The sequence below is a fragment of the Myotis daubentonii genome, chromosome 15, assembly GCF_963259705.1.
Source record: "Myotis daubentonii chromosome 15, mMyoDau2.1, whole genome shotgun sequence".
In the NCBI taxonomy this organism is placed as follows: domain Eukaryota; kingdom Metazoa; phylum Chordata; class Mammalia; order Chiroptera; family Vespertilionidae; genus Myotis; species Myotis daubentonii.
The window spans coordinates 2,086,081-2,103,516 of record NC_081854.1 but is presented as its reverse complement, the minus strand read 5'-3'; the positions used below and the strand labels follow the sequence as shown (position 1 = coordinate 2,103,516).

Here is a 17,436-nt window from a genome sequence, read left to right as displayed (position 1 = left end):
GTCCAGGGGCCCAGGTCCCCGCAGGAGGGAGAGTCTGCAGCGCCCCCCGCAGCCGGGACGCGGACACCCCCAGGGGCCCTGCCAGCTCCCAGGTCCCATCCTCTGGGCGCTGAGCAGGGCCTGTGGGTGGAGAGGCAGGAAGGGCTGAGGCGGCTCCTCCCCACGTGCCCACAGCCCCGAGGGGGAGGGGCTCCTGGAGGGTCACCCTGTGCCCCCCTTTGTGTGAGACGCCGAGTTGGGGGCGCCCGCGGCCCGGGTTCCCATCCGTGGCACCCGGGGCCCAGCCCGGCTTCTCCCGTAATGGCCTCGCCCTGAGGACGGTCCCAGGAGAGGGCGGACCTCAGACCTGCTGAGCCCTGAGCGCAGCAGCGGGGGTGTCGCTGTCCCCCTTCAGGCCCCAGAGCGGGACCAGCGGCCCAGGAGCCGGGCCTGGTACTGGGCGGCTCCTCCTGGGCCCCAACCCGCGGGGGCCCCTCCCAGGAGTGAGGTGCAGGCGCCTCCGCGGGGTGGACGCGGCTCCGGTCCGCATCGCTGGCTGCGGGCAGCGCCGGAAACTCCACTTCCCTTTGGGGTTCCGGTCCCCACACCTGCTTACTTCTCCCCCAGGGAGTCTGCGGGCGGAGGAGGGGGAGCTGGTGTCCCGTTGCCATGACCCCCGTGGAGGTGGGGCCTCTGACCCCCTCCCCCATCGGCCTCCTGCAGCTCCCGCCCGCGGGGACCTGAGTGTGAGGAGCCCGGAGCTCAGTGGGAAGCGTCCGCCCGGAGCTCATGGGCCTTTAAAGCTTCACCGGAGTCGCGGGCCTGTGGCGAGTTCCCTGTGCAGAGCGCCCCCCGCGGGAGGGACGCGGCTCCTGCAGCCACACCTTCGGGCGCCAACATGGGGCAGCAAACGGCATGTTCACCCCAAAGACCACGCCTCCCAGCGCCCAAACTCAAGGCTTTAAAGTGGGGGTGTGGTTTGTTTTCTCTATAATGTGTGTGTGGTCCCCATAATTGAAGTGCATTCTCTCTGAGTGTGAGCCTCAGGGCACTGACCCCACAGGCACCCATTTCGCAGGATCCTGCGCGTTCTGGGCTGTGTGCGCGGCCATGGCCTCTCCCTCTGTGATCAGGACAGTTGATCAGTGCGGCTCCTTTTCTCACTGAAAACTGTGCTCAGCACGAGGGAGCCCCTCCCTCTCGCTCAGAAAGAGGGGGTTCCGCCGGGAGCCAGAGCTGGTGGCCTTGGTGAGGGGTCCCGGGGCGGGTTGCCACGGGGACAGGGCAGGGCGGGGAGGGAGGGAGGCAGGGGTTTCTGCAGCCTTGTCCGCTCCAACAGGCCTCCAGCTGTGAGACCGAGAGGAGGGCGGCCCCCAGGCGCGTGGCGACTTGGGGAGGAGTGACTCTGTTGGTGGAGAAGCCCCTTGTCCTCCACATGGAGCGGCTCCTGCTCTGAGTCACCGACCGCGTCTCTGGGACTCGCCATTGCCCAGCGCAGCCCGTCCCCTGCGCGTCCCTGGAGACAGCACAGCGAACGCCGCTCCCAGCACCCGCCGCCTCTGGGGACACAGCGCCCGTGACGCGAGGGGCCCCGCGGGGCGCAGGGCGACCCAGGAAGCCTTCCCGGAGGGGGCGGCGGGCAGGACCCGCCCAGGACTCAGACCCACAGAGATGCTGGGAGCCGCCCAGCCTCCTTTCCGGGTCCCTGCCGCCCGACTGTCCCTCCTGGGACCCGCCCGTCCCTCCACCCGCGTCCAGGACGCGGTCCGCCGTCTTTCCTCGGCTCTTGGGCCTAGGCCTGTCGGGGGTCCGGGGGCCCCGCGCGGAGGTCAGCGCTGGGGGAGGCGGGGCCGCGGGGCGGGCTGGGGGGAGGGCGAGTACGGCTCTGAGTCCGACCCGCGCAGGCGTCCGGGTCACCGGGGCGCGCAGACCCCAGACCCGGCGCCCAGCGAGCACCGGGGGCGGCCGCGGGGCTCCGGCGGGAGCCCTTCTGGGGACGCGGCCCGGGCGCCCCGGTGAGAGCTGGGCCTGAGCCCGCCCGCTGGCGGCTGAGGTTTGGCCGGTGCCCCCCGCACCCCGGTGAGCGCCCCGACGCCAGCTCCGCTGCTCCTGCCCCTCGGCCGAACCCCCCGACGCCGGGGCGGCCTCTGGCAGCGACGAGCCTGAGTCGGGGTCCCGGTCAAGGTCGGAGTTGGGGGCGGGGCTGAGGGGACGCCAGGGGCTCCCGGGGTGGCGGGCGAGACCCAGGTTCCGCTGCCCCTTCCTGGGCCCTGGACCGCAGACGCTCACGAGCAGCCCTCCCCCCCCTTCCCCGCCTCCCCCACGCGTCTGAGCGGACGGTCCTCGGGGTTGGCGGCGGCCCCGCGGGGAGGATGGACGGCGAGGAGGTGAGCGCTGTGGCCGCAGCCCGCCCTGCTCTGTCCTGTCTTTATTGGCGCTGAAGGTGTGATCACCTCCCAACAGGCACCTGAGGGACAGTCACATGAGATGACACACACAGACACACACACACTCATATACACACACGCACGCACATATTTATACACACGCACACACACGCACACACATATTTATACACACGCACGCACACACTCACGCACGCACACACATACACACACGCACACACACACATTCACACATACAGATATACACACACACTCTGTTTATATATGTTTTGGTTAATTCTCCTGGGAGGTCGTTTCCCAGTGATTTCTCTCTTCCTTAGAGAGTGCCCAGGGCGGGAGGGGCAGGGGGAGGGAGGGCGGCCCCAGGAAGGAGAGATGTGGAGATGGGTGCCTCCCCCTGGGAGGGGTCTTGGCCCAGCATGGCCCTTGCCCAGGGCCAGTGCCCAGGACTCTGTGGCCCGAGGGCGGTGCGATAGTTGCTGGGCGGCCCTGCCAGGGCAGCAGCCTCTGTGTCAGGGGACCATCCCCCAGGCTCTCTGACCATCAGCCTGTCAGCCGCAGCCCCATGTGGGGGATCAGATGGTGGGGCGCCACCCCTCCCCCCACAGTGTGCAGGCTCCCAGACAGGCACCCCCAGGAGCAGGTCCCCCACACCGCCCATCAGGGGGCAGGAGGCCAGCAGGAGAGGGGTCTCCCTCCCTCAGTCTCTCTCTCCTGCCCTCTCTCTAAAGAGTCGCCCCCTCCTTTCTGGCCCATCACAGGGCCTGCCCCTCACAGCCTGGCTGTGGGCACAGGGCGGCCCTGGGAGGCTGTGCCCTCACACACCCGCCTGGCTCAGCCCTCACCTCCTCAAGCCTGAGTGGGGGGGGGGGGTTCGGGGTCAAGGTCGGAGTTGGGGGCGGGACTGAGGGGACAGCACATGCCCTCAGGGTGCCCCCCTCACCTCCTGCTGACAGGGCGCCTCTTCCTCCCCTTTGCAGTCATTAGTTAAATATTTTAATTAAAATGTTCTCCATTTCCTCTCTCACTTCCACTCACTGTGCAGGTTTTTGGGTTTTGTTTTTTCAAAGATGAACCAACACTGTTCCCGCCCACTTGTTCTTCTGTGATGGGTCCTCCCACCCCTCTCACAGGTGGGCCTCCCTCCCCTGGGACCTGTGACCAGCTCTGGGGACCAGAAGAGGACGGAGGTGACAGAGCCTCACTTCTGCAGTTCTTACATGAGATGCCTGTGGGTGTGACATGAGGGGCCTGTTGGTGTGACATGAGGGGCCTGTGGGTGTGACATGAGGGCCTGTGGGTGTGACATGAGGGGCCTGTGGGTGTGACATGAGGGGCCTTTTGATGTGACATGAGGGCCTGTGAGTCTGACTTGTGCCCTTGGCCCACGCCCCCTGGAGCAGCACCCACCTCACAGCCCAGGGACCTCTCAGCTGGCAGCCAGCACCAGCTGCAGCCCCGTCAGGGACCCACAGTGGTTCTCAACCTTCTGGCCCTTTATATACAGTTGCTCATGTTGTGACCCAACCATAAAATTATTATTGTTGCTACGTCATAACTGTAATGTTGCTACTGTTAAGGATCGTCATGTAAATATCTGATATGCAGGATGGTCTTAGGCGGCCCCTGTGAAAGGGTCGTTCAATCGCCAAAGGGGTCGCGACCCACAGGTTGAGAACCGCTGGAATGTTCTGGTCCGGCTGGGCCTCCAATGACGCCGCCCCAGCCCGTGCCACTCGGAGCAGAAGCGGGGCCGCTGAGCGCAGTAAGCCCGCAGAGCAGGAGGAGGAAAGGCTGTGACTGTGGGATGTGGTTTCCAGCCACAGATGCCGGGAGCACAGCCCATGGGAGAACTGCTGTGCGCGTTCTCATCATTCCCTGTCCTTCCTGTTGCACTGTGAGCATCAGGAGAGCTGGGGGTTTTTTTGTTTGTTTGTTTGTTTTACAAATGTTTTTATTGATTATTAGAGAGAGTAAGGGGGAGAGAGAGAGATGGAAACATGGATGGGCTGACTCCTGCGAGCCCGCATTTGGGGTTGGATTCAGAGAACCCTGCATGAACCTAACGGCATCAAACTGGGGACCTCTTGGTCGTGGGTCCATGCCCAGCCCTGAAGCAACCCCCGCCCAGCAGTGGGCTAGACCATCTGGGTGTCAGGGCCCCTGATGTTTGCACACCGTCAAAGTCCCAGAAGCACCCATTTCTCAGAGAGTCCCCATCCTTGGTGCAGGGATGACTGTGAATGGATGGAACGCATCAGAGCAGCGCGCTGTGCCCCTGAGCCTCCCCGTGCTCCCTGTTGGTTACACCTGCAGCCCTTCTAGAAGCTCCTGCGGGCTCCCTGGGCCACACTGGCCTCCCGCGGAGGAGCACTGAGCAGTGTTGCTGTGAAGATCACAGCAACTGCCACCCACAGGTTAGATCGTCAATAGTCACGCCCAGCAGCACAGGGTCCCAGGCGCTCCACAACCCTTAACATCAGCAGCAAGGGACACAGAGTGATGAGGCAGGAAGCAGAACATGGCAGGTCTGCGTCAGCCACGTGAGCGTCCCCTGAGGCAGGGACGCAGAGAGCAGCAATGGAGGGCAGCAGGTGGCAGTGGTAACGGGGCCGCCGGCGTCAGGGTGCTGGGGGGCGGGGCTCTGGTTTCAGGGGATCGCACGGGGAGCTCTTGCAGGGGAGAAGGTGCCCCAGGCCAGGGGGTGACTGTGCGGGAGACGCACCGTGGAGACACCAGCTCCAGCCAGGGGGACACTGACCATGGCAGCGGAGATGGACCCCATGATGGCAAAGCTCATGTTACACCCCGAGTGGGAGCAGAACCCGGGTCTACATTTCAGTGACGAACTAGAAACCCAAGTGGCACCTCTATCCCTGGCACCTTCCACACTGTCTCACAGGGTGTATCCCTCGCATCCCCCAAATTAGAGGATCCACCGGGTAAAAACATGCAGGTGTGAGAAGCAACTCGCTGAAAACCAAGCTCCTACATTGATTTTCTCTGTAACATGACAGAGTCTCACAGAAACAGGAATGGACTAAACCTACAGAAAATGGGTAAAACAACCCTTCATTCTCCAATGTGTTTATCTTCCTCTAGAAAATAACCTCTCCACTCACGCAGGAGTGATGTGACCCAAGTCCAACATCAGAACTGTGCCCATGGAAGGCGGGTATTGCTCATATCCACCCTGAGATTAAATTTACATAAAATCTTCAATATTCCTTAAAAAAGAGAGAGAGAAACTTCTTTGAACAGCTGCACTGCTGAAAGGGAAACGTATTTCCTGAATAATTCCATGTAACTTTATTAACCTCCTTAGATTAGGAATTGACTTTAATATCTCCCAGGGCAGCATTGGTTTCACATTGATTGTTGTGGATTTTATATGATAAATGGTATTGACGAAATGATTACCAAATAAGGGTTATTAGTGATGATGTCTACATATTGATCATCTCAACTGTGATTTCAAGAACCCAGGAGTTCCAGGGCCCCTCAGGAGTAGCAGGGAGGGGGTGACAGGGGAGAGCAGGGCCCTAGAAGGAGGCAGGAGCAGGAGGAGCCTGAACACCCATCTCTCCACACCGCGGGGTCCTGTGTGCAGGGAGCCCTGGGCCTGTGGGACAAAGACGGGGAACATGTACCCTTTGCTGTCAGAGGGGGGCACCCAGATAGTGAGAACATTACTGACACATGAAAACAGTAACAGGCATAATATCTACAAAATCCAAGAAACAACGAACACCCAGAAGATGGGTGCTGGGGCCCCATCCAGATATCAGCCCAGGCTGACCAAGCCCAGGTAGCCGTCGCTGTCCAGGGTCCTGGAGATGCGCTGCATCAGGACACATGTCAAGGCCTCAGTGATGTCTGAGCTCCAGTGACCACAGGTCCTGGTGGACAAGGTTCTACTGAGGGGCAAGGTCAGAGGAGCAGAGAGGTGACCCCGCCGAGCAGTGACCACGTCAAAGCCCACGATGCACTGAGCCCCACCTGGGCACCAGCCCCGACCACACTCAGTTTTCAAAAGATCTCCTGTCCACACTGGGACAGCTGAGCACAGCAAACACATGGGCTCTGGAAAGTTCTTGGTGTTTATATTTATTTCCCCTCAAAATTTAGAATCTTCTCATTTAATTTACCCTCCAACCCATCATGGCAAGAAATGAACAAAATCACCTCCACAACCTCATTTCAATGTGGAAGGAACAGGTTGCCGCTCAGAATACGAGGAAGTAAAGACAGCGATAGTGAGGGCCCACCCCTCCTCTGCTGGACCAGAAAGTGTGGGAGCAGGACAGGGCCAGCCCCCATAAGAGGTTCTTGATCAGGAAGTGAGAGCATGAACACATCTTCCATCACTCAGTCCCCACAAGGCAGCTGCCTCCCGCTGTGGAGGACAAGCATCATGAACAGACTCAGGTCAGTGGCTGTAACTGGTGACATTCCCAAAGCCCACTTCATGCTCACAGTGTCCCACAGACTCCCCACCACTCAGTCCTCCCCTCTGCCCTCCCCTCCCCAAGGCAGGGTCTCCCCTTTAGAAGGCGAGAGAGACACATCAGAGCCCTGGGCACTGTCACTGCCTAAAGTGCACACTCAGACCCCACCCCTCCCCAGCTGAGGGCCTCCTCCCCCACATCACAGCTCCAGCCACAGCTCCCAGCAGAACCAGGCCCCCAGCGATGCCCATGATGATGATGAAGGTGTGAGAAGGCGGGTCTGGAAGGAGAAGGGAAGGGAGGGTGAGGGCCCGGACCCCAGGTCTCAACCCTGACCCCACAGAAGTCCCCCAGGGCCCCTGCTGCCCTGAGAAGAGGCTCTGTGCCAACGGCCCCTCCTCACCCCATCTCAGGGTCAGGGGCTTGGGCAGCCCCTGGTGCTGCACATGGCACGTGTATCTCTGCTCCTCTCCTGGGGGCACCCCCACGGCCGCCCACTTCTGGAAGGTGCCGTCCCCCGCAGGCCTGGTCTCCACCAGCTCCATGTCCTGGGTCTGGTCCTCCCCGTCACGCTGCCAGGTCAGGCTGATGTCCGCAGGGTAGAAGCCCAGCGCCCAGCACCTCAGGGTGACCTCATGCTCAGAGACGGGGTGGTGGGTCACATGTGCCTTTGGAGGATCTGAGGGGAGGGGAGGAAATGCAGGAACTTTGCATCCGCCATGGGACACTCCAGCAGCGCCCATGTGACCATCCTGAGAGTGGACAGCACAACTGGGGTGGGGGAGGGAGCACGCAGCCCACAAACCAGCCTGGACAGAGGCACCGGAGAGGATCTCCTAGTCTTTAGAAAGTTCTAGAAGCAGAGAGACACAGCCCAGGGCAGGAGGCCATGTGACTCAGAAAAGCTGGGGTGAGGCCTCAGACACAGTGGGTGTGGGCAGCGCACAAGGCCTGAGGGAGAAGGTCCCCGTGGGTCCCAGAGCCCCTGCAGGGTCCATGGGAACCGTTGATGGGTTACTTCAGGGGGGTCTCCCACACCCCAGGAGAGCCTGCACCCCAAACTCTCCCTGAGAGGAGGGGGGTCCCTCGGGTACCTGACCTGGACATCCAGTGGGGCTCCCTCGCTGACCCAAGGAGGGGTGTCTGACACTGACCCCCTGTCCTGTCTCCTTGTAGGAGCCCCAGCCCCGGGGAGAGGGGGCGGCCCTAGGGCCCCTGGTACCTGCGCGCTGCAGGGTCTCCTTCTCTTTTTCCAGGCACATGAGCAGTGACTTCACACACAGGCCCTCCACGTAGATCCTCAGTCGCTCTACCACACCCGCCGCCTCCCACTTGCGTTGGGTGACCTGAGCCACCATGTTGGCCGTGGTCCAGGAGGTCAGGTCCTCGTTCAGGGCGATGTAATCGGCACCGTCGTAGGCATATTGCACGTACCCGCGGAGGAGGCGCCCGTCGGGTCCCAGGTCGCAGCCACACATCCTCTGGAGGATGTGAGACCCTGACCCCGCCCCGAGTTCAGCCCCGCCCCGCGGTCACCCCGCCCCACTCGCCCCGCGGGGACTGAATCTAAATCTGAGGGTGAAATCGGGTCAAAGTCCCCGCGGGCTCCTCCCGGGTCCGGGCGAGCGGGTCCCGCCGCCTCGGGGTGACGCTCGAACCCGGACCCTCGGGGCGACCCCGGCCCGTCCGTGGGGAGGGGGGTCGTGACGGGCCCGGCGCGCGGCTCACCGTCCTCGCTCTGGTTGTAGTAGCCGCGCAGGTTCTGTAGCTCCACTCGGAAAGCCTGTGCGTGGCCCTTGAAGATCTCGGTCTGCCAGTCCCAATACCCCGGGAACAGCTGCTCCACCCACGGCTGCTGCATCCACGGCGCCCGCGGCTCCGCCCTCGGATTCGGGGCGTCGCTGTCGAACCGCACGAACTGCGTGTCGTCCACGTAGCCGACGGCGAGGAAGCGGGGCTCCCCGCGGCCGGGCCGAGACACGATGGTGTAGAAATACCTCATGGAGTGGGGGCCTGGGGGGCGGGCGGGGGGCAGGGCCGGGGCTGGACACGCGCCTTCCCGGCCCCGCGCCCCCGCCGGGTCCCCTCGCTGCTCCCCGCACCGCCGCCCCCTCCGACCCCGCACTCACCGGCCCAGCTGGGGGGCAGGACCAGCGCCCCCGAGAGCAGCAGGAGGAGGGTGGGGGGGCTCAGGACCCGCATCCTCGGCGTCGGGGGGACCATCTGAATCAGGGCGCTTCCGCGGAGGAGTTATAACCGGGAGCCGCGGGGTCGCTGATTGGCTGCCCTGGAAACCGCTCAGCCAATGGGAGTGAGAAGTGGGGTCTGCGTCACGAGTCTACAGAAGGAGGCGCAGACACAGGTTGGGAGAGGAGAAGTGAAACCCAGGGCGCTGGGGAGTCCCTACACGGAGCTGCCCCCCAGATTCTGTCCCCTGCGGAGACCTGAGCGCAGGCCTGGGCCCTGGGACTCGGTCCTGCCCCTCCTCCCGCGCGGGGCGCCGTCACCCTGTCCCCGAGGCCTGGCCCGGGCGCTGTGCTGTTCAGGGACTTTCCAAGGTTTTGGTGTCACCATCTCTGTGCGGCCTCACACACAGGCAGGCACCCCGATAACCTTGTGAGTGTGGTGACGTCATCATAGTGACCCTCAGGGACCCCACAGGGTGAGACAGTTATTAATCCATGTCGCATGCTCACTGCCTGTGAGAGGGTAACAGGGGTCATGTTTTTATGAAAAACACCAATTTCCCAAATGAACAGGAGGTGAGGGGAGGGGAGCAGCTCCCAGGTCACATCCTGGCGGTCTCCCTGGCAGACGCTGGGATTTCACATTTGCTTCTGCGTGTTGCCTGTGATTGGGGCTGCAGCAGAGTAGGGAATAGGCGGCCTCACAGAAACGGGCAGGCGCAGGGCTGTTACTCACCTTTTCAGGTAAGTGTGGGTGGTCACCTGTGACAGTCACTGCCACCACACAAGTGGGAGTTTCTGAAAGGGCTTTGCAAAGTGGGACCTGAAACCATATTGACTATATGCTTCTAGTTTAATTTGTTTAAATATTTTTTTTTTCAGAAAGAGAGAGAGATAGAAACATCAATGATGAGAAGGTACCATTGATCGGGTGCCTCCTACATGCCCCACACTGGGGATTGAGCCCACAATGTAGGCATATGCTCTTAGGAAAAGTTGAGCTGTGACCTCCTGGTTCATAGGTCAATGTTCAACCACTGAGCCCCGCTGGCTCTGGGATATTGAGTATTTTCTGCTCTGTTCTGTCACAGTCCCCAGGGCTGTCTGGTCCTCATGCAGGTGATGTAAAGTGATGCCTTGTGTCTCTAAGTCCCAGAGACCTTCCCGTGCTGATGCATTGAATCACATCATCAAGCTCACCTGTGATGCTATACCCACAGAGGCCCCTAGGAAAGCGTGTCAGCACCGGGGAGCGGTCTAGCTCACGTGGTGGGACACACCCTGTTGCAACATTCTGGTGTTCTCTTGGGGGCTGACATTGTATCAAGACAACAGGACTGTCAGTTGTCAGCTGCCAGATGATATTGCCTGAAGGGAGAAGCTCACATTCATGTTTGAGAAAGTGTGTACCAATTCACCAAATCTCAGCAATCCTAGTGTCTGTGTCATTCATTCTGTTACAAAAACATGGGCCAGACCTGGTGCGGCCCAGTCACTTAGCATTGACCTATGAACCAGGCGGTCAGGGTTCTATTTCTGGTGAGGCACCTGCAGTGTTGCAGGCTGAATCCCAGTGGGGGGCGTGCAGGAGGCAGCCTGTCCATGATTCTCTCCCATCATGGATGTTTCCATTTCTGCCTCTCTCTCAGTTCCTCTCTGACATCAAGTTTTTAAGATATATTTTTATTGACTTCAGAGAGGAAGGGGTTGGGAAAGAGAGATAGAAACATCCATGATGAGAGAGAATCATGGATCCGTTGCCTCCTGCTCGCCCCCTACTGGTAATTGAGACCACATTCCAAGCACATTCCACAGACCTATGCTCCATCCATGGAGACAAACCACCTAGGGCTCAATTTTTTAAACATGTAAACATGGGATCCCATGAGAAAGAGGCTCGCCCCGCTCACACACATGATCTCCTGGGACATGAGACTTGGGAATGTGGCAGAAATGTTTTTAATGTACTTCCAAGGTCATCATATAAGGTTTTTTTTAAATCCTCCATTTTTATTAAAGACAGTTAAGAAATTATTCCATTTGTGTAATGAATGGAAGATACATATATCTTCTATTTAAAAATACTTTTAATATTTGAAATATAGTTGATGTACAATATTGTATTAGTTTAGGTGTACAAGTCTGGGATTAGACATTCATATAACTTATACAGTGATCATCCCCATACATCTAGTACCATGTGGCCTCATATGTAGTTGGTACAATGTGATTGACTGTGTTCCCTGTGCTGTCCTTTCCCTCCCCATGACCACACTGTAAGGACCATGTGGTGTCTCCTCCTCCTTCACCTGCTGTGCCCAGTCCCTCCCCTGCCCTCCGGCAGCCAGCAGTCCGCTCTCTGTGGCTGAGCCTGTGGCCCCTGTAGGATCCTGTTGGGCGGGTTCCAGGCGGCTCTGAGGCTGGTTGTGGGGAGGGTGGTGGTCATTGTCCTGTGGTTGTGGGCGATGCAGGCACCACGTCCACCTTTGGGGCATCTCCACCCGAGGCCACGATGTTTTAAAATGTGGATGGAAGGATGAGGCTTCAGTAATGATAATAATTTCACCTCTTTCAATCACGTTGTGTCGTTTAAAAGCGAAACTGGGTTTGCTCTCTGTCTGTCTGTCTGTCTTCTCTCTGCAGGTCAGTGCTGGGGAACAGGAAGGACCATGGAGGTCGGGTGCCAGCCCGTTCGTGCTGAGCTTGGCCTCAGCGCCCATGTCAGCAGAGTGAAAAGGCGAGGATGTCCTCCATCTCCTGCCACAGTGCTGACCCCCCACCTCCCGGGAAAGGCTCTTGGATACCTCAGGGTTCCACAGACCGCACTTTGAGAAAGGTTGATCTGGATAAACCAGGGAGAGAATCCCAACTGGCCCTGCCTTTCCCTCCTCTTCTCTTCCCAAAATCCCTCTGCATAAGGGGGGATCCCTGCACCCCAAAACTGAGCTCACAGCACTGCCCCTGGGACCTTCTAGAAGAGAGCTCACCCTGAAAATCCGACAGGGAGTGTCCTCAGCCTGGGAGGGAGGTGGAGGGACAGGGTGTCCCTTCTGGGACAGGGAGCAGTTTGTGCCTGAAGACACCAGGCCCACAGACACCCATGTGGTTTCTCCCCCCCCCCCCCAGCTGAGTGTGCGCTCACATCCCAGACAGAAACCTGACGTGTCTGTAGGAGAAGCCATCTTGGACCTTTTATTTCTTTGAATTTTAAAAATATGTTTTTATTGACGTTAGAGAGAGAGGTAGGGAGAGGGAGAAAGAGAGGAACATGGATGTGAGAGAGAATCCCTGATTGGTTGGCTCCCCTACGCGCTCTGACCTGGGGTCACACCTGACACTTTCCAGTGCCCAGGACAGCGCTCACCCCACTGAGCCGCACCGGCCAGGAGGGGCCCTTTTATGCAAATGGGCCGAGTGCTCTGACCTGAGGCCCAGACAACGTGCAGAGCAGTCTGTCCAGCAGGACATTCTGTGAGCTAGGACTCGCTCTGTGTTGTTTTCTCCCACGTGGCTGCCACCAGCTGCTGTGGCCACTGAGCCTCTGACACGTGGCTCCTGTGCTGAGCAGGGGGACTTGCATGTCATGGACCTTTAATTCAGCCGCCATGGGGGTCTTCGAGCTGCCACATGAGACAGCACCCAGCTAAATGCTGTTAGTTTCCAGTCTCTGCCCACAGAAGGCACCGTATGGCTCATAGATGGATGGAGGTGACAGTTGTCTTCACATGGAAGCCACGGGTCTTCATGTGTCACTGACATCAGTTGTGTGTGTGTGTCTCAGATACACCCTCACTCACAGCTTCCAGGAGAGTGTAATTAATATGCATCTAACACCGAGCTGCATAGGCATGAACTCAAATGTGAGTTACCCCCTAAGGGTGAAGGGTTCACTAACGCTCCTCACTGCAGCCATCCTGTGTCCATCACCTGGGACCTTGGTGTTGTGTTTGTTCCCCTGGTGAACATGGGCAGGCACACAGGGCTTTACCGCAAGAGAAAATGGATATTAAACCCAACAGACAGCAGCTCCCTGTAGGCCCCGCACATACTGAGAGAACATAAAGCAGAGGATGTCACCATTAGCTTCCACCCTAGAATCCCTTACCTACTGCTCCTCCCCTTAATTTCCCCCCAAACATTCTAACAATCCTGTTTCCCTTCTCCCTTGGAAAGCTCTCCCCCAGATGAAATGATATATGAAGCGTTTGCAGTTGTGGAATGAACATTTCTCAATCCAAGACCCAAAGATGAAAAACCATGAAGGAAAACATGAAACTTTTCTTTCTTTTTTTTTTTTAAATATATTTTATTGATTTTCCACAGAGAGGAAGGGAGAGAGACAGAGAGTCAGAAACATCGATGAGAGAGAAACATCGATCAGCCGCCTCCTGCACACCCCCCAAGGGGGATGTGCCCGCAACCCAGGTACATGCCCTTGACCGGAATCGAACCTGGGACCCTTCAGTCCGCAGGCCGACGCTCTATCCACTGAGCCAAACCGGTCTCGGCTGAAACTTTTCTATGTCAACCTCACACCCCAGAGATACAAACTCAGGGCCAGAATCAAACTCAAAGTCACACAAAGATGTTGACAGAGAAAGGGTCCAGTGGACCAGTGTTCCTCAGCCACAGCCCAGGGGGCTCCCTGTGGGCAGGCGAGGTGGGTTCGTCATCATGGCTGGAGGGAGAACGCGTCCTACAGGGACCATGGGGCATCTTAGTGGGAAGGGGGGAGAGAGGACACATCTAGGGTGTGGGCTCTGGATGGGCGGCCTCGGGGAGGGTCTGGGGAGCAGGCTGCTCTAGATGGGGGTGTCAGGAGGGGCGGCTCTATGGGTGGGCAGCTCAGTGACCATCTAGGGACAAGGCCACCTGCAGCGAGGGTGGAGGGGCCGCTGGGGAGAAGCAGCCTCACTGCCAGGAGCCAGCGCAGGGACCTGTGGGGTCCTCTGTTGCCGGGGTCCAACCCCAGCGGGTCCAGGGGTCCCCAAAGGTGTAGACGTAGTCAGCAAAGAAGGAAGGACACGGAGACAGTGTTCAGTTGATCAGCAGCCTAGCCAGGATCTCCAGCCAAGTTCTGGTCTCGATCTCCAGAGAGGTTCTGCTTAGGTTCTCCAGTCAGGTTCAGTCACCAGGTTCTAGTCAGGCTCTCCTGCCAATCTCCACAGTCAGGTTCAGTCCAGGATCCCCTGCCATGCTCTCTCGCCAGGCTCCGCCTCCAGGCTCCGAGGCCAGTCCCGGTCCAGGATCCTCCTGGCTGGCTCGCCAGCGAAGTTCTTCTGTCCCTAGAGAACGTTCTGTGTAGGTTCTGTGCCTAGGCTCTGTCTCTCTTGGTCCTGTCTTCCAAGCCCTGTGTCCTTAGTTCTGTGTTCTGAGTTCTGTGTCTTGCTGTCTTGTTACATCTGTATTTATACCAGTTGATTCAATCCTATCAATCTCTATTACAAAGGTTAGGGCGTTTCTTATCTCCATTCCAGGGAGTAAAGATTATGTAGCTTAAGCATGCTTGTTCATAGTTAAAGTGATTAATTACCCGCCTGGCACTTAGTTGAGGGGTTTTATTCCCTCCCTAACTTCAGGGGAAAATCCCTACCTGGGGATTCAACCTTTCTCGGAGAGGTGACCTTGGTTAAAACACAGCGCCAAGAAGGTGAGCAAACATATTAAGAACCGTATGCCATATATGCCAGGTCCCTTGAAACAGCAAGGATGGACCGGCTCCCGGCACTCTGTGAGCTGCGCGGGGGCCTTTTGTGTGTCTGTGTTTAGACGCAGGGAGTGGGTGTTCCTCTGTCTCCCTTGTCAGGGCCTCAGGACGGCCGTGTGTGAGGGTGACGCTCTGAGAGGTGACTTGTGTCCAACAGGAGAGGAACCTGGCCCAGCTGTGAGCTCCCGACAGCACTGAGGCCTCGTGTGTCAGGCCAGTTCTGGTGGGGGCTGCTTCTCCTTCTCTCTGAAGTCCAATATCTAACAGCATCCACCACCCAATCCACAAGTAATGCACATGAGGCAACAACGTGGAAAAGGAGAAATGGGAATATGAAGCAATGATATTTGTAATGAACACATGTAAACAATAATGAGAATGTGGAATAAGAAATATAGGAACAGGGGGTAGGGGAGGCCGGGGAAGGTCAAGGGAGGGAAAAAGGGAGACATATGTAATACTCTTTGTAATACCTTAAGCAATAATACAAAATTTAAATAAAATAAAATAAATGTAGGAATTAAAATCCATCATTTTGGGAAAGATGAAAGGAAATGATGAGAGTTATCTGCAAAGGGAAGGGAACATACAGTTGTAAAGACAGAAGGCATTGAATGGACACAATTTCTACAGGAAGCTTTTACCTAAAGTCTCAGCCATTCAATGTGCTCACATTCCCCCGGGCTGGTGTGGCTCAGCTGGTTGAGCATCAACCTATGAACCAGGAGGTCAAAGTATGATTTCAGGCCAGGGCACATGGCCTGGTGGCCACCTCCATCCCCAGAAGGGGGCGTGCAGGACAGCCTAACATTATTCTTATCACTGATGTTTCTGTCTCTCCTGCTCTCTTCTCCCCTGAAATCAATGCAAATGTATTTAAAGACGCAATAATAAATGTGCTCACATTATGCACAGGCATTTATCCTAAGAAAATAACCACATGTGTCCTAAACATATACATATTGAGGCATTTTTAAAGCAGTTTTCATTGCACTCAAGGTATTAAGACAAGTACAAATAACCTTGTAATTAAGATGCTGTATCGGTCACTCAATAAGGAAAAGACACTACAGAATGAAGAGATTGACAAATGGCTGACATATACCAGTTGGGACAGAATTAACGAGCAACTTGAAGTGGGGCTGCTTTTTCCTTTGAGAAACGCCAAGTTTTCCTAAAACAAATGAGATCAGCGCTCTGACATCCGTGCCCCCTGACAGCCTTGGAGAGAAGGCCTCTTCGCTTCCTGCTGTTAGAGTGACAGGCGCCATTGCGTCTACTCAGCCGCCTGTGCCACACACGGCTGCTCCCTGCCTGGCTCTCAGAGACCATTTCCCCTGAGAAATGCCAGCGCAGCCTGACCCTTAGGTAATGTTTTTATTTTTAAAGTTCCCACCGACAGAGACATGAACCCCTTGTCAATCTAGAACAGCAATGGCCACCCTTCTCCCCACGCACTCCTCTCAGCATCGGTCCCCTGGCTGGTGGGGGAGGGTCATGCTGTGGGCCCTTCTCTCCCCAGCACAAGTCTCTTTCTGTGAGGCGTCCTGCTGCCCTCCCCGCCCCGCCCTGCCCTGACCCCAACACTGGCCTTCACCTCTCCCCCCAAAAGTGCGGTTCATAGTCACCTTGTAGACAGTGGCGTTCATGGCTGTGTCACCATCCACACTTTTCTTAAAAGCCCTTCTGAACATCAGAGATGACGATGAGTTATGTGCTGGGTTTCCTCAGCCTTCCCTGACCAGGGCAGAGAGGAATGCTCTGAAGACCTGCATGGTGTCTTGCGTTCTGCGTTTCCATGGAGACCCCTAAGATGCAAAAGGAGGGAACATCTCTATTCTCCCAACTGGGGGGAGGGAAGCAGCTGTGGGCCCAGCGGGGCTCAGCTCCCAGCGCCTTTCCTGGTGCGGGTTCTCCTGTGGGAACTGGTGATTGTTCACAGTGACACGGTTACAGTTATGTCCCCAGAGGCCGCCTCTGGTCACAGCACCTGCAGCAGCGCCTCTGCCCTGGGAACACAGCAGCCTGTGCCCGGAAGCGCCCGGTGCGGTTCAGAGGACACAGGGGCACCTGTTACCGGGCTATTGGCCCCGCCTCCTCCACAGGTTCTCCTGCGAATAGTGACGCCCCGGGGCCAGGGCCTGGGGGGACCCGCCGGTGGCCCCAGTTTGAGGTCAGCAACCAGGCCATCGGGACCCTCTGCACCCTGGAGCGGCGGCTGCCTCCTGCTGCCCAGGCCCGGCCCGCAGGGGGCGCTGCGCGGGCTCTGCCACCATCTCCGCTGCTGCTGCTGGGACCCGGGGGTTGTGGGCTGTGTCCCGGGTTTATTCTAGGCGTTTCTGCTCCGTGTCCCCTCCCCCACCCCCTCCGAGAGCAGCCCCCGCACTGGCTGCGAGGCCGAGGCCCGGGACCGACCCCCAAACGCGGGCAGGACGCGGGTCGGGCGGGTCCAGCTGCTGGCCTCCCCACGGAGGGAACTGGTCGCCACCCCAGGCGGCTCCTGGGCCCTGAGCTGCAGCTGGGTGCCCACGGGGTCCCCGAGTCTTCAGGCCCCGGAGGCCACAGAAGCAGCCTGAGGTCGGGGTGCCCTCTGCCGGGGCCTCCCCTGCCCCGCGGCAGACATCAGACCCCCACGCAGCCCCAAGGCCCCACGCGCCCGAGTGCCTCCCCACCCCGCACTCGCAGGTCTGCAGGGTCCTCAGGGCCGCCTG

General features: G+C 58.3%; 2 protein-coding genes across 5 annotated transcripts in view; both read right to left on the bottom strand.

Annotated features, from left to right (window-relative positions):
• LOC132216031 (patr class I histocompatibility antigen, B-2 alpha chain-like) overlaps positions 1-17,436 on the bottom strand; it is a 53,960-nt gene that overhangs the window by 26,565 nt on the left and 9,959 nt on the right. The window lies entirely within an intron of this gene.
• Positions 6,865-17,436, bottom strand: part of LOC132216033 (saoe class I histocompatibility antigen, A alpha chain-like) — a 133,172-nt gene continuing 122,600 nt past the window's right edge. Inside the window, exon 7 of the mRNA XM_059665036.1 lies at positions 6,865-6,976. Coding sequence (XP_059521019.1) covers positions 6,885-6,976 — 92 coding nt within the window. The 3' untranslated portion in view covers positions 6,865-6,884. The remainder of the gene's footprint in view (positions 6,977-17,436) is intronic.